The 17489-nt window shown below is 40.7% G+C and overlaps 1 protein-coding gene across 1 annotated transcript in view; it reads right to left on the reverse strand.

Annotated features, from left to right (window-relative positions):
• Positions 1-16076, reverse strand: part of LOC142156791 (A-kinase anchor protein 1, mitochondrial-like) — a 38567-nt gene extending 22491 nt beyond the window's left edge. The window contains 1 exon segment of the mRNA XM_075211181.1: positions 16003-16076. Within this exon segment, the coding sequence (XP_075067282.1) occupies positions 16003-16076 (74 nt within the window).
• Positions 16077-17489: the final 1413 nt, after the last annotated feature.

Raw genomic sequence — 17489 nt, forward strand, 5'->3', positions numbered from 1 at the left:
TAAATACCTAACTTATTCAAATTAATAGGGTCTAGTAAAAGTTTTGCCTTTTCCTTTTCCTTGTTTCCCCTCCTTTGCCTGTCAGTCTGCATATCTTCTTTTCAAGAGGGAGACTATTTTTATATTCCCCTTAAGGCAAACTTTTTGAATATCGAGTCTTCTTCTAGTGTCGTGTTGGGGATAAAAAAAATCTTTATCCACACTCCAGAATTTCTCTCTCTGCTCCCAAGTTTCAATTGCTGGGGGAGATACTTCCTTTTATCCTTCCAGCCTCCACAATTGTTAAATGAGACAGATGTCTGGTGCTTATCATAGTCTTTCTTTCTCCTTTCTCTCAGCTACCTCCAATTCAACTCTATCCAGTTTTTTATGTTATTATTTGTTTATTTTGTACAACAGTACAAAAGTTTGTCTTAAAAAAAATGGCATAAGGATGGTTAGCAGCCATCTATCCACTGTGTGAAGCCTATTTCCACAAGAGTCCGGTTAATGGACCAGGGGCGGATTTAGGAAATTATTATACCCCGGGCGATGTGGGGGGGGGGGAGGTTTAGGCCCCGCCCCCTTTCCGACTTCTAAGGCTGCCGGCGGCTGCACAGTATGTGCAGGTTCGTTCAGCAGTGACAGTGTGCTGTCCTGCTGCTCTGATTGTGTTTAAAACAATTGCCCCCGATCGCCCCCCCCCCCCCCTGGATCCGCCACTGTAATGGACACCATCTCATCAGCCATCATACTCCATAACTGGACAAAAGGAAGTCTTGCTCCACCATCATAATTTGTAACATGTACAAGCAAAGCTGTGCCTCTTGTCATCTCCTCTGCAGCATCATCTGCCTCTGTGGAAATGTGATCCACCTCTGTGAGTGGAATCACATTGTCCAAAAGAACTTCTGCTTCCTGGAAAGGTAGTGACACAGAATCTGACCTGATCTGTCTGAGTATTTCAATCTCGACTCTCTCATAACCACCATAGTCTACATAGCGTATCACTACTTCCTCAGAGTCACTGTAGTAAGCTACCACCTGAGCCTCCACCAAGGGTTATCTCTGATGGATGCTGCTCAGATCACACCAACTTCTACTGGAGTGGATAAGGTTGGAATTTCAGACCGTGAATAACAGAGAAACATTTGCTGATCCAAGTCACAGAGCGCAGGAAATGTAGTGTGTGTATGATGTTCTACAAACATGTGTCCTGCGTTCATCACATTCACCACAATCGCAGCAACTGTTCCACTATCTGGGAGCATCATCCACGATGTCATGGGGAGAGAGTGTAACACCATAGAATGGGGAGGGGCATAGATGTTAGTGAGGTTCCGTTCTTGGAACTTTTTGCCAATCAGAAACAGTGCTCTGTCTACCTGCTGCTGAGACCTTTCCATGTGACACATCTGGTAATCCTGTGTGTAAAGGGACGGTAAAAATGAAATTTTTGGCACCAGAAGACTCTTTCAGGAAGCTTACACATCTGCCTTGTTTCCCAATTAATCGTCCAACCAAGTGCTTTGGTACTTCAATTTCCCAGATGACAAATTTAGATTTCCCCCAGAGTTTGATTTAATGATTTAGATGCTGGCAGTGTGAGGTGTCCACTGGGGAAGGGGTGGAGATGTCTGAGCGCCCAAACGCCGCAGGGGAGGAAGGCCCCTGACTTTGTATGCAGGGCACTCGTTTTTGTTGCAAGGGAAACAGAGGAAAGAACGAGAGGGACAGCTCCTCGCCGCGGCTATACTCACGTGCGTGAGTCTACGATGGTGACTATATTGGCAGTACTGGAAAAAAAACCACAGGGAACCTGGAGCAAAAGTCACGCTGATATCTAAGTTGTTTGTTCTTGTCCACACAAGTAGTCAGACATGTGAGGCGCAAAGATACAGACTAATATGTTTCAATGTGAACAGAATAGGTTGCTTACATTTGGCAGCATATAACAATTTCATTAGTTTACGACATCTCATTTGTAAATGTTAAACCAGAGATAATCAACCCCGTCCCTTAAGCATCAAGACCTTGTTTGTGACTTACCTTAAATTTGCTCAGGTGATTCAAACAAGTATTAATGGCCATTTATAATAATCATCATCAAAACTTATTTATAAAGACCAGCAAACTCTGTAGTGCTTTACAATTGGAACAAACACAGTAATAATACAATACTGGGTAGTACAGACATAAAGGAAAGAAGGCCCTGCTTGCAAGCTCACAATCTATGGGACAATAGGAGTTGGCTACATGAGGTTAAGTCTACATATTGCATATTGGTCCAGCTAGAGTGCGAGGATAAAAAGTGATTTGTATGCTATATGATCCAGTCACACAGCAATGTTGGTCAGGGGGTCAGAGGGTTGTCGTTTTGTGTAAATTGTGTAAATGGTGGTTATAGGGTAACCTAGGGAGGATAAGAGTGTGGTTGAGGAATATTTATAAACTTGCCTGAAGAGGTAGGTTTTAAGAGAACACTTTAAGATTTGTAGAGCAGAGGAAAGGAGTAGGAGTAGTTAAGGACAATTTGAGGTTGATACACGAGTAATGGATAATTGGAAGCAGGATGCATCAACAAGTACAGAAACAAGATTACTTGCAGGATAACAACAATCTGGCAAGGAAGACAGGAACAGGCAAGGCTTTTGTAGGGACTCAGGGGGTGGAGCTAGAACATGCTGGAACATCAGGAGAACAGTTAAACTGAGCTAGAACACAGAGTAAAGACACAGAGCTATCCAGCAGCCAGAATAGCTCAGTCAGCAGAGCAGCGCTCTTCAGAGGCAGATTCTCTGAGTTCAAATCCTGACATCCCCCTACATTTTTCATGCCACAATGTAAGACTCAGTCCTAAGGAAACTTGATGTAATTAATCCCTTGGTAATAGTGGATGATAGCCAGTCACTCCATGATTTAACCCCTTCTAGTCCTTTTATATATTAGACTGGCTCCAGCTGCTCCCAGCTGCCTGTTCCTAGTGTCCTTGCTGGAAGTGTACAATTTCTTTTGACACAATTGAATTGTAAAAGAGAAATATTGTTTTTTCATTTCATAAGGTGACAACTTCCGTAGTGTAAATAGCTATTAGTATCAAACTTTTTAATAGATGTCTTAGTTGTAATCATACCATCTTTTATTTCCAGGACTAAGTCCAGAAATTCTACACTAATGTTGTCAGATTTTGAACCACAGATTTAAATAATTTTTATCCAAATAGTTACAAAATTCTTCCAATACATCTAGTGGACTATCACTAATCATTATAATATTGGCGATCTATCTCTGATAAAAGACTTTATATTTCAAATAGGGGTTCTTATCATTATATTAAAAAATCCAGTTCCATTTTCCATATACAAGTTGGCAAAGCTTGGTGCAAATATTGTGTCCGTTGCTGTGCCACATTTTGAAGATAGAAAGTATCTAGGAATTTGAAATAGTTCCATGATAGAATGAACATAGCTAACATGCATATAAACTCCTTATGGGCATCACTCAAGCTATTATCTAGAACTAAGAAATAACCAACCGCTTTTATTCCATTTGCATGATCTAAATATGTAAAGAGGGTTTGAATGTCAATTGTTACCTATCTATAAACCTCCCTCCAATGTATAGTTTCTAAAATCTGTAATAAAGACGTAGTCTCCTTTAGATAGGCTGGCAAGTCTACTACATATATTCTTTAAAAAAAATTCTACATATTGTGAAGCATAGGAGGTCAAAGAATCTTTACCTGCTATTATTCTTCTCTAATGCTGAAACATTTTTCTTATAACTACTAGCATTCTCCTCTTTACATAGTTCTTTTTTAACTAGCTGATAAAATACTTCTATATACCCCCCTTCTGCTCCAGAGAAAAGAATTTGGAGGGAGGCTTTAACCTGATTTAGAAGGCCTTGATTTAATATTTTCATTTGACACGTACTCATTCTCCCCCTTTCTAAATGATATTTCAACGTATGTCTCCTAGTAAACTTATCTAGATCCACAAATAATTCAAATTCCTTAATTTCACTTGTGGGAGCAAGAGATAGTCCCTTACGCAACAGCTTAATCTCATCATTAGAAAGTATATGATCGGATAAATTAAAAATACCTAACTTATTCAAATTAATAGGGTCTAGTAAAAGTTTTGCCTTTTCCTTTTCCTTGTTTCCCCTCCTTTGCCTGTCAGTCTGCATATCTTCTTTTCAAGAGGGAGACTATTTTTATATTCCCCTTAAGGCAAACTTTTTGAATATCGAGTCCTCTTCTAGTGTCGTGTTGGGGATAAAAAAAATCTTTATCCACACTCCAGAATTTCTCTCTCTGCTCCCAAGTTTCAATTGCTGGGGGAGATACTTCCTTTTATCCTTCCAGCCTCCACAATTGTTAAATGAGACAGATGTCTGGTGCTTATCATAGTCTTTCTTTCTCCTTTCTCTCAGCTACCTCCAATTCAACTCTATCCAGTTTTTTATGTTATTATTTGTTTATTTTGTACAACAGTACAAAAGTTTGTCTTAAAAAAAAATGGCATAAGGATGGTTAGCAGCCATCTATCCACTGTGTGAAGCCTATTTCCACAAGAGTCCGGTTAATGGACCAGGGGCGGATTTAGGAAATTATTATACCCCGGGCGATGTGGGGGGGGGGGGATTTAGGCCCCGCCCCCTTTCCGACTTCTAAGGCTGCCGGCGGCTGCACAGTATGTGCAGGTTCGTTCAGCAGTGACAGTGTGCTGTCCTGCTGCTCTGATTGTGTTTAAAACAATTGCCCCCGATCGCCCCCCCCCCCCCCCCCCCTGGATCCGCCACTGTAATGGACACCATCTCATCAGCCATCATACTCCATAACTGGACAAAAGGAAGTCTTGCTCCACCATCATAATTTGTAACATGTACAAGCAAAGCTGTGCCTCTTGTCATCTCCTCTGCAGCATCATCTGCCTCTGTGGAAATGTGATCCACCTCTGTGAGTGGAATCACATTGTCCAAAAGAACTTCTGCTTCCTGGAAAGGTAGTGACACAGAATCTGACCTGATCTGTCTGAGTATTTCAATCTCGACTCTCTCATAACCACCATAGTCTACATAGCGTATCACTACTTCCTCAGAGTCACTGTAGTAAGCTACCACCTGAGCCCTCCACCAAGGGTTATCTCTGATGGATGCTGCTCAGATCACACCAACTTCTACTGGAGTGGATAAGGTTGGAATGTCAGACCGTGAATAACAGAGAAACATTTGCTGATCCAAGTCACAGAGCGCAGGAAATGTAGTGTGTGTATGATGTTCTACAAACATGTGTCCTGCGTTCATCACATTCACCACAATCGCAGCAACTGTTCCACTATCTGGGAGCATCATCCACGATGTCATGGGGAGAGAGTGCAACACCATAGAATGGGGAGGGGCATAGATGTTAGTGAGGTTCCGTTCTTGGAACTTTTTGCCAATCAGAAACAGTGCTCTGTCTACCTGCTGCTGAGACCTTTCCATGTGACACATCTGGTAATCCTGTGTGTAAGGGACGGTAAAAATGAAATTTTTGGCACCAGAAGACTCTTTCAGGAAGCTTACACATCTGCCTTGTTTCCCAATTAATCGTCCAACCAAGTGCTTTGGTACTTCAATTTCCCAGATGACAAATTTAGATTTCCCCAGAGTTTGATTTAATGATTTAGATGCTGGCAGTGTGAGGTGTCCACTGGGGAAGGGGTGGAGATGTCTGAGCGCCCAAACGCCGCAGGGGAGGAAGGCCCCTGACTTTGTATGCAGGGCACTCGTTTTTGTTGCAAGGGAAACAGAGGAAAGAACGAGAGGGACAGCTCCTCGCCGCGGCTATACTCACGTGCGTGAGTCTACGATGGTGACTATATTGGCAGTACTGGGAAAAAAAACCACAGGGAACCTGGAGCAAAAGTCACGCTGATATCTAAGTTGTTTGTTCTTGTCCACACAAGTAGTCAGACATGTGAGGCGCAAAGATACAGACTAATATGTTTCAATGTGAACAGAATAGGTTGCTTACATTTGGCAGCATATAACAATTTCATTAGTTTACGACATCTCATTTGTAAATGTTTAAACCAGAGATAATCAACCCCGTCCCTTAAGCATCAAGACCTTGTTTTGTGACTTACCTTAAATTTGCTCAGGTGATTCAAACAAGTATTAATGGCCATTTATAATAATCATCATCAAAACTTATTTATAAAGACCAGCAAACTCTGTAGTGCTTTACAATTGGGAACAAACACAGTAATAATACAATACTGGGTAGTACAGACATAAAGGAAAGAAGGCCCTGCTTGCAAGCTCACAATCTATGGGACAATAGGAGTTGGCTACATGAGGTTAAGTCTACATATTGCATATTGGTCCAGCTAGAGTGCGAGGATAAAAAGTGATTTGTATGCTATATGATCCAGTCACACAGCAATGTTGGTCAGGGGGTCAGAGGGTTGTCGTTTTGTGTAAATTGTGTAAATGGTGGTTATAGGGTAACCTAGGGAGGATAAGAGTGTGGTTGAGGAATATTATAAACTTGCCTGAAGAGGTAGGTTTTAAGAGAACACTTTAAGATTTGTAGAGCAGAGGAAAGGAGTAGGAGTAGTTAAGGACAATTTGAGGTTGATACACGAGTAATGGATAATTGGAAGCAGGATGCATCAACAAGTACAGAAACAAGATTACTTGCAGGATAACAACAATCTGGCAAGGAAGACAGGAACAGGCAAGGCTTTTGTAGGGACTCAGGGGGTGGAGCTAGAACATGCTGGAACATCAGGAGAACAGTTAAACTGAGCTAGAACACAGAGTAAAGACACAGAGCTATCCAGCAGCCAGAATAGCTCAGTCAGCAGAGCAGCGCTCTTCAGAGGCAGATTCTCTGAGTTCAAATCCTGACATCCCCCTACTTTTTTCATGCCACAATGTAAGACTCAGTCCTAAGGAAACTTGATGTAATTAATCCCTTGGTAATAGTGGATGATAGCCAGTCACTCCATGATTTAACCCCTTCTAGTCCTTTTATATATTAGACTGGCTCCAGCTGCTCCCAGCTGCCTGTTCCTAGTGTCCTTGCTGGAAGTGTACAATTTCTTTTGACACAATTGAATTGTAAAAGAGAAATATTGTTTTTTCATTTCATAAGGTGACAACTTCCGTAGTGTAAATAGCTATTAGTATCAAACTTTTTAATAGATGTCTTAGTTGTAATCATACCATCTTTTATTTCCAGGACTAAGTCCAGAAATTCTACACTAATGTTGTCAGATTTTGAACCACAGATTTAAATAATTTTTATCCAAATAGTTACAAAATTCTTCCAATACATCTAGTGGACTATCACTAATCATTATAATATTGGCGATCTATCTCTGATAAAAGACTTTATATTTCAAATAGGGGTTCTTATCATTATATTAAAAAATCCAGTTCCCATTTTCCCATATACAAGTTGGCAAAGCTTGGTGCAAATATTGTGTCCGTTGCTGTGCCACATTTTGAAGATAGAAAGTATCTAGGAATTTGAAATAGTTCCATGATAGAATGAACATAGCTAACATGCATATAAACTCCTTATGGGCATCACTCAAGCTATTATCTAGAACTAAGAAATAACCAACCGCTTTTATTCCATTTGCATGATCTAAATATGTAAAGAGGGTTTGAATGTCAATTGTTACCTATCTATAAACCTCCCTCCAATGTATAGTTTCTAAAATCTGTAATAAAGACGTAGTCTCCTTTAGATAGGCTGGCAAGTCTACTACATATATTCTTTAAAAAAAATTCTACATATTGTGAAGCATAGGAGGTCAAAGAATCTTTACCTGCTATTATTTCTTCTCTAATGCTGAAACATTTTTCTTATAACTACTAGCATTCTCCTCTTTACATAGTTCTTTTTTAACTAGCTGATAAAATACTTCTATATACCCCCCTTCTGCTCCAGAGAAAAGAATTTGGAGGGAGGCTTTAACCTGATTTAGAAGGCCTTGATTTAATATTTTCATTTGACACGTACTCATTCTCCCCCTTTCTAAATGATATTTCAACGTAAGTCTCCTAGTAAACTTATCTAGATCCACAAATAATTCAAATTCCTTAATTTCACTTGTGGGAGCAAGAGATAGTCCCTTACGCAACAGCTTAATCTCATCATTAGAAAGTATATGATCGGATAAATTAAAAATACCTAACTTATTCAAATTAATAGGGTCTAGTAAAAGTTTTGCCTTTTCCTTTTCCTTGTTTCCCCTCCTTTGCCTGTCAGTCTGCATATCTTCTTTTCAAGAGGGAGACTATTTTTATATTCCCCTTAAGGCAAACTTTTTGAATATCGAGTCCTCTTCTAGTGTCGTGTTGGGGATAAAAAAAATCTTCATCCACATTCCAGAATTTCTCTCTCTGCTCCCAAGTTTCAATTGCTGGGGGAGATACTTCCTTTTATCCTTCCAGCCTCCACAATTGTTAAATGAGACAGATGTCTGGTGCTTATCATAGTCTTTCTTTCTCCTTTCTCTCAGCTACCTCCAATTCAACTCTATCCAGTTTTTTATGTTATTATTTGTTTATTTTGTACAACAGTACAAAAGTTTGTCTTAAAAAAAAATGGCATTAGGATGGTTAGCAGCCATCTATCCACTGTGTGAAGCCTATTTCCACAAGAGTCCGGTTAATGGACCAGGGGCGGATTTAGGAAATTATTATACCCCGGGCGATGTAGGGGGGGGGGGGGGGGGGATTTAGGCTCCGCCCCCTTTCCGACTTCTAAGGCTGCCGGCGGCTGCACAGTATGTGCAGGTTCATTCAGCAGTGACAGTGTGCTGTCCCGCTGCTCTGATTGTGTTTAAAACAATTGCCCCCGGTCGCCCCCCCTGGATCCGCCACTGTAATGGACACCATCTCATCAGCCATCATACTCCATAACTGGACAAAAGGAAGTCTTGCTCCACCATCATAATTTGTAACATGTACAAGCAAAGCTGTGCCTCTTGTCATCTCCTCTGCAGCATCATCTGCCTCTGTGGAAATGTGATCCACCTCTGTGAGTGGAATCACATTGTCCAAAAGAACTTCTGCTCCCTGGAAAGGTAGTGACACAGAATCTGACCTGATCTGTCTGAGTATTTCAATCTCGACTCTCTCATAACCACCATAGTCTACATAGCGTATCACTACTTCCTCAGAGTCACTGTAGTAAGCTACCACCTGAGCCCTCCACCAAGGGTTATCTCTGATGGATGCTGCTCAGATCACACCAACTTCTACTGGAGTGGATAAGGTTGGAATTTCAGACCGTGAATAACAGAGAAACATTTGCTGATCCAAGTCACAGAGCGCAGGAAATGTAGTGTGTGTATGATGTTCTACAAACATGTGTCCTGCGTTCATCACATTCACCACAATCGCAGCAACTGTTCCACTATCTGGGAGCATCATCCACGATGTCATGGGGAGAGAGTGTAACACCATAGAATGGGGAGGGGCATAGATGTTAGTGAGGTTCCGTTCTTGGAACTTTTTGCCAATCAGAAACAGTGCTCTGTCTACCTGCTGCTGAGACCTTTCCATGTGACACATCTGGTAATCCTGTGTGTAAGGGACGGTAAAAATGAAATTTTTGGCACCAGAAGACTCTTTCAGGAAGCTTACACATCTGCCTTGTTTCCCAATTAATCGTCCAACCAAGTGCTTTGGTACTTCAATTTCCCAGATGACAAATTTAGATTTCCCCAGAGTTTGATTTAATGATTTAGACGCTGGCAGTGTGAGGTGTCCACTGGGGAAGGGGTGGAGATGTCTGAGCGCCCAAACGCCGCAGGGGAGGAAGGCCCCTGACTTTGTATGCAGGGCACTCGTTTTTGTTGCAAGGGAAACAGGGGAAAGAACGAGAGGGACAGCTCCTCGCTGCGGCTATACTCACGTGCGTGAGTCTACGATGGTGACTACCTCTATCCTGTACTGTTCCCTGTATTACAAGGAGATCACCTTCTTGGCACATCCTGCAATACCTACTATATATCACTTTGTAAGTATCCTGCATTCTAAAGAGCATATCTTCTTTCAAGCATCCTGCATTACCCGGAGTTCATCATTCTGCAAGTACTTTGCACTTCCAAGCTGCTCATCTTCCCGCAACCGTCTACATTCAGCAAGAGCACTTACCTCAGTGAGAAGTTTGCACCATCCAGTATCTAATCTGCAGTACCAGTGACTTTACCGGTATCACTTGTTCTGTTGCTACTGCTGGTTCTAAGTCTCTAGGGCTTATTTCCAGTTCCATGTATCTGTCTGTGGGTTCCAGGTCTGTGGCTGCAACGCAGTCCTGAGTTCGCCATTCCATGTTACGGTTCTGAGTTCCTAGTCCCTGTCTCCAGTGTCAGTTCGTTCTGTTCTGAGTTTTCGGCTGTTTCCTATCTGAGTTCTTATTAGTGGATTCCAGTCCCGTGTCCCTGACCACGGGAGCCGGGATTGAGTTCCCACAAACAGCTCCAGTCAGTTATTACGGATTCCAGTCCAGTACTCAGGCACAGACTCCGGTCCTTATACTCGTATGCTGCTTGTGCTACTCTGAGGACTCTACGTGAGCTGAGAGATAATCAAGGCCTCTAGGTTCTGCTTCAGCCCTTCTCCAGCTAAGCCCAAGGGTCGCGGATCGAATCGAGAAATACAGACGACCATGACAGGATGATTTTGCGCAAACACAGAACCATCTTTAAAAGAGCCCTATCAGGAAACCGAAGCCAAAAATACAAAACCTACCCTTTTCCATTATAGCTGTGAATGCACAAGACACTTTTTGGAAGGGAGGGATAAAAGGTTTGTGCTGGGGTAGTTTGAATGATCTCTCTTCTATTATAGAAATAAAAAAATGCTTATTAGTCTCCATTGCATTTAACTGACCATTATTAATACTGGCATCTTATTGGGCATTATTGCTACCAGTGGGCAGCTTATAGGGAACCATTATTATTGCTTCCTATATCCATAATATACATGGGCAATGCTGTGTGCACTACTGTTAGGTGCACGTAGCTCTACCTTTTCAAGCAGAGCTGTGTGAAGCAGGAGCAGGGTCCAGCCGCCTCAATTATACAGAGCCCCAGGCTTGGAGGGGGGTTGCCAGGCACTAGGACCCCCGTGGTTTGCCTATGTATTATATCTTTATGGGCATTACCACTGTCAGATCTGGAGGAGCATCATCACTGGCTTATTATATATTGTTGTGAATTGGTTTATATGATTTTGTCGTTGGCAAATACAGTTATGTTTTTGGAAACTTCTTGATTTTGACCACAGTGTCTCAGGCCACATTATAGCTGCCACTAAGACTGCATCAACAGATGCGGATTGGTGGGCTAGCGGACCGGCACGTGTGCCTGGCCTCTTAAATGTGTATTTTTTTTAATAGGAATTTTATTCTATTTTATCACAACAAATGAATACACGAGCAACAGGTTTTATTTGATTTAGACAATGCATCACTATTTTATTAATCATGAAAGGGCACGAACGAGCTTGGGCGGACTGAAAGCGGAAGTGGTCTGTAGGCAGTGTAATAAGTGAAGATAAAAGAGAAGGAAAAAGGGGGTTGGGATCATTTCCTATCATAGGCTGAGCCAGCTCAGTCTATAAATACACTTTCTTTTATGCACTCATAGTTGTATTTTAGGTGGGTGTATAATGCATTCCCCACGCACTTTGGAGCAAGTGCACGCTAACATATACAAGAGTGTCCCTTTTAGTTATGAATAAATCTATTCATCATTCAAGGTTAAAAAAGTAATAGAAAAACATTATCAACAAAGTCTTTGCTACAATATCTCAAATTTATTACCAGTCATTTATCTGTAAGCGAGTTACAATAAACTGCCTAATGGTTGTTCTAGCGGTCTGTTCCCATTATGTCTGCTTCTTTCCCTCCCCCTCCCTCCTCAAATTTTTGTAATCATATAGTTGCCCCCCCCCCCATCCTTAGTCCTCACATCTCCTCCTAAATTTATATTCTCACATTCCGACAAATATTAACAACAAAAAAAGGGGCTGTCAGACCCAACCTCGGCACTTGCCATATTTTTCCCTCTTCAGCCCTTCAGGCGCAAACATCAATATGATTTCAGTCAAAGGTTTAAAGGAACATGTATCTTTGAGATTGTTTCTCCGGTAAAGTTGCTGTGAGAAAGCGGTAGAGAAACCAAATATATCATACTTGCCAACTCTCCCGGAATGTCCGGGAGATTCCCGCACTTAGCGTGAGAGAGAGTGGCGATCTCCCGGATCTGCCCACTGCCTAGTGAACTGGGCAGATTTTTTTCCAAAACACCACGATTCACTGGAAATCGCGGCGTTTGACCCGATTTTCGGAGCCCCGCCCCCTGCACGCCCACCTTCCCCGGCAGGCTCCCGGACCATACTTGTCATAAGTTGACAAGTATGAAATATATATGTTTAAACAGTATTTTGTTGCAGAAAACACATTATATTTATATAATAACAGAGGACATGTCATTTAAAAATCTCTATATCTTCTTGTAGAATATAATTTTTATCAGACTCCCTTTTTATTTTGTTTTCAAAATTGACCATGTAACAATTCATTAAAAATGAAATGCTAAATATACACAATTTCTCTGGCCCCAGTACTTAAAGGGACTGTCCACTTCATCATCAACATTTATTTGTATACCGCCAGCAGATTCCGTAGCGCTGTACAATTGGGAACAAACAGTAATAAAACAATACTGGGTAATACATACAGACAGAGAGGTAAGAGGGCCCTGCTCGCAAGCTTACAATCTATGGGACAATGGTTTGATACACAAGGGTAAGTGCTAACTCCACCTTTAGACAACAGGCTCAGGGCCAGCCACAGTACATGTCACAGGCAATAAGCCTGCAATAGACATTGTTATCACACTCCAAAAACCCACCCCCTAAGCTCTTCTGTTCCCTTTTTCTGGCACCCGCACCCCTGGCTCTCTCCATTCAACCCCTGCCCTGTTGACAGCTGCACAGTCCAATCAGATGAGAGTCAGAGAACACACATCATCACCACTGATTGGTACGTAGGGTGCAGAGGGTGACATCTGTAGTAGTTGGTGTCTGTGAAAACGTATCTGCACTGGGCCATACCCGAAAGCAGAAGTACAAAAAGGAACGCTGGGCAGTCGGAAGTTCTGTCCCTGACCAACGGAACGCGTCATTCATTCTCAGTGTTCTAGGCAATAAGAAATATCTCCCTTCTGCCATAATACCAAACAAATAAAAAATATAAACACACAATATTTTCAAATTTAATTGAATAAAGAGCTGCTTCAGACTCTTATTCACTGCGTTATTAAATTTCAATACAAAACGGAAAAATCCTCAAGAAAACAACAGTTAATGACTCTGATGGAGCAAACAAGAGAAAAGAGGATTTTATTTTAATAAAGTGGTGGACACGTTTTTGGTACTCTATTCAGCATGGGGATGGCAGCCTCTGGGTTTTTTTGTTCTCCCTCCCCATAGAGGCGGCAGCCTCTGCTTTTTGGCTATAGCAGAGGATATCCATGCTTGTGATCTCTCTGTTATAGTGGAAACCTGCCCAGCCAGTCTAGCACTGAAGCTGGCTAAGAATGGGAACAGGATGGGTTATTGGCATTTTAAATCTTAAATAAAATGTATTTATTTAATTTTTAAAAAAACACTATTTAAGAAAAAAAAAAATTTGCATGAATAAACCACTGCCCAAAACATAATTCACCTATTTAATAAATCTGAAATGAAATCTTCTTTTCTTCTTTCATCTTCTAAATCCAGTGTAGTCCACATAAGTACGGCTGTACATAGAGATTGCATTATCTCTATGGAGTCCACAATGGAAATAAAGGTGGAGCCTTTACTTTAACCCTGGGAACTTACATATCAGAGACAAATGGTGTAGGGTACTTTAAACATCTCTGCAGAATAGCAGAGGTATGTCATTTTCAGATTTATGATGTTACATAGGATGTAGATGGCCTGAAATCTACAATCTGTATATTAATAAATGATATATACATTATAAATTATATCACAAATAAGCTGTATTTTAACCAAGTAGGAAAACAATATGACAACTTTAAATGATTTACATAATGGTTCCAAATTATAATAGTTGCAATCCTTTGCCATACTTAGGACTCATACACATGGGTGCTTTACGTGAGTCTGTGGTGCATCCCCTCTCATCTGCATTTGCAGACTGTTGAAAGCAGCTAATGAAGCAATCTAAATACAGAAGGCACGAATGTACAGTACAGTTTTACATTGTCACCACCTGCTGGTTGAAATAAGTATTGCATTACCCAAGTCACTCTATCGAGTTTATGTCAGGCTGAATGGATAGTTATATGAGGACACAGTACTTGCTAAGAATATATTTTGGGTCCAGTTACAGATCTACCAGTAGAGGCTAAAGGCAATTTATGTAACAATTTCTGCATCTGGACTAGGCAGTGCACTTCTCTCCTAAATCCCTGATCATATGACCAAGATCAACTCAGCTGCAGTTTAAAGTCCATCTCTGTCCTGTACAGGAGAAGGAAACATGTCTAGACTTTTTTAACAGATAAGAAGAATGTTGTTGCCAATCAATTCATGCTGCTGCAAATCTGCATCCAATATTCAAAGAGGTGAATGTGAGTGATTATAGCATTTCTACACCAGCAACGCACTTAGGACTTGGTGTAAGAAAGGCACATTGACATGTTGCAGAATACAGAACATCTTCAGGTGTTCGGTCCAGGAATGCAGTCTGCGACTCTACAAGGCTCAGCCCTCCTTCTATATGGGGGCAAAACCTTTGTATGACACAGATTCCTCTGTCTTCTGCTTGTGGCAAAGAAGCTGGTCCATGTTTAGAGACTCTTGCACCAAACCAAGAAATAGATTACATATGAAAGAGTAAACAAGCTTGTCTAAACCCAGGCAAACCTTCAGAAGTTCATGAAGGTGAAGATGAATGATCATAAGAAGCAGAAACTGCTCTTAGTGATAGCTGAGAACATAAAACACTAATGAGATGAAGTTTCATTATGTAACATTGATTTCATTCAATGAGTCATTTCCCCCATTTCCTCTACATACATTCTTACAATGCAACTTGTAGCTCCAAGTGTTGCAAAAATGAATAACTGTTTAAAAAAATATAGCTATTATGTAACTACTGTCTGAATAATTTATACTTTGTAAATGTAATAGATATACCGAATATGATTATCTTATGAGCAATCAAAGTGATCAATAACACATTTCATGTTCTCCAGAAAGGTTACATCATTAATTGGTAGTGGCTGCTAATTCCTAATTGGAGAAATGTTGGGTGGTGAGCGAGGAAGCATTGTAGTAGCCAAAGTAATAAAGACCTTTTAGGGGTCCTTAAATGTTTCTTAGGGGCCCAGTAATTCCCTACTTTACCGGGAGTCTTGGGGGGTGGGGTGGGGGGGGGTCTCATCCTAATCAAGGAATCTTGTAGACATTCCACTATGGTTTTTTTATTATTATTACAGATGTGTGGCAAATTCATACAATTCAACAGTTCTATGAAATGTTCAGTGACAATAAATGATTCCATACATTGAAATGATTTCTCTGTTATCAGCATGTGTCTATGGCTGAGCCTTTGTATCTACTTCCCTTTATGTTATCTACAACCTATGTCTGCACAGTATGTGCCTCACAATGCACCCACGCGTTTTCATAAGCAAAGTTCCCAACATTGGAGACTTCACCCTTTCCCTGCCAGGGGTCTGCACCAATATTACACCACAGGAGGACCAGTCATTAATTCACATTCCCAACGCTGGGATTTACCTATTTTTTACATTTTACTCTCCCCAAATACGTTTTATATCATTGTTTTCCCGGACAGATATATTTTTAATATCTTGGTATTATATATTAAAAAAAAGTGGGTGAAAAGAAAACATTTACTCTTTATTTTTACATGTGGTGTTTTAACATCTAAACATTTAGTAGTAAAGTATATATTTACTATACCTTAAGAGATAGAAAGCCAACCGGTGGCTGTCCAGCTGCTGTGGAACTAAAAGTCCCAGCAGGTCCTTTGTCATGTTTATCCTGCCAACTCAATCCAAAGTCATTATATTCACTGATTTCATTTCTTACAGTATTATACATCAATTCATCAGCTTTGTACTATATACTTTCTTCCAGCTATTCATCTCCCCTTTTCTATTTACTATATCTTTCATTGTAATTTTACTCCTGTTTGTTTTATTATTATGTTTTTATTTCATTGATATATTTGTTTTTCCCAACTCTTTATTACTTGTTACCATTATTTAATTATATTATTATTAATTTTACTATATGTGCCCCATAGCCTCCGGGTAGTGTAGGAACTATTGAGGAGACAGGACGATGTGGGGCCCAGCAATCCTGGGGAGCCCTTTTAGGTCTGAGGCCCACGCAAAGGCCTATTTTGACTGGTTCAACCTTTTAAGATATTATAGACATCTCACAAAAAGAATCATTGTGATCATAAGCGTTTCAACTTTCATACCAAAGTATAATGGAAAGTTTTCTTTTATTTCTTGTTCAGTATTTATTTTTAATGTATATATAAAAGTTTCCCCGCAATTCAATGTATGTACAGAAGCTTTGAACCAGTCCATGCAGAAACAGTGTGAGCGTTGGTGGTGAGCCATGTTTTTCCACAGGTGCGGAATACTTTTCTTGACTCAGGTGATATTATTACGGGCAGTTTTTGCTACATTTGGTTATTTGGACTGGTTTTATAACTATACTAAGTATTGCCTATTGCTTATTAGTTTACTTGTGTCCAGAATCCTTTAATAATACGGAATATCCATAGACGGTGATAAAGGTTAGTTTCCTCTGTCTGAAATTTAGGAAATATCGGAGAGTCACAAAGTCTTATCATATATCACCTGTGGGGTGAAGTCGGCCCTTCAGCTGCAGGGCCCCGTGTAGCTGCTGCCCATACCACGCCATGCCCTGTTACCCTCTGCGGTATCCACAGTCAGCAGGAAACTTAATAAGCTTCCGGCTGTGTGGCACTGCAAGGGGTTAGCTCCGCTCAGAGGGAAGGGAAGGGATACTCTGGTATTCCTTTACTCTGTGAGCAAGAAGTGAAATGTAGAGTTGGGACAGAGAGGCGAAGGAGGAGGAGGCCGACACACACTATTAGGAAATCAGAGATAAAGTTTAAGAATTTGAAAAAATTAAATAATATTTTTTAAAGGGATCCTGGATTGGGAGAGTTGTGATATGAGTACACCAGTGTTCCCATATGTTTTGGTACGTATTAATACTAGAGATGGTCACTGACCCCCGTGTTTTGGTTTTGGATTCGGTTTTGGATCTGGATTACTGTCGTGTTTTGGTTTTGGTTTTGGTTTTGCAAAACCGCCATTGCGTGTTTTGGTTTTGGTTTTGGTTTTGTTTGGTTTTGTTTTGCTATTTTGTTGAAAAATACATGTTTTTGTGCCTAAAATAACCCA

The sequence above is a fragment of the Mixophyes fleayi genome, chromosome 1 (genome assembly GCF_038048845.1).
Source record: "Mixophyes fleayi isolate aMixFle1 chromosome 1, aMixFle1.hap1, whole genome shotgun sequence".
NCBI lineage: Eukaryota > Metazoa > Chordata > Amphibia > Anura > Limnodynastidae > Mixophyes > Mixophyes fleayi.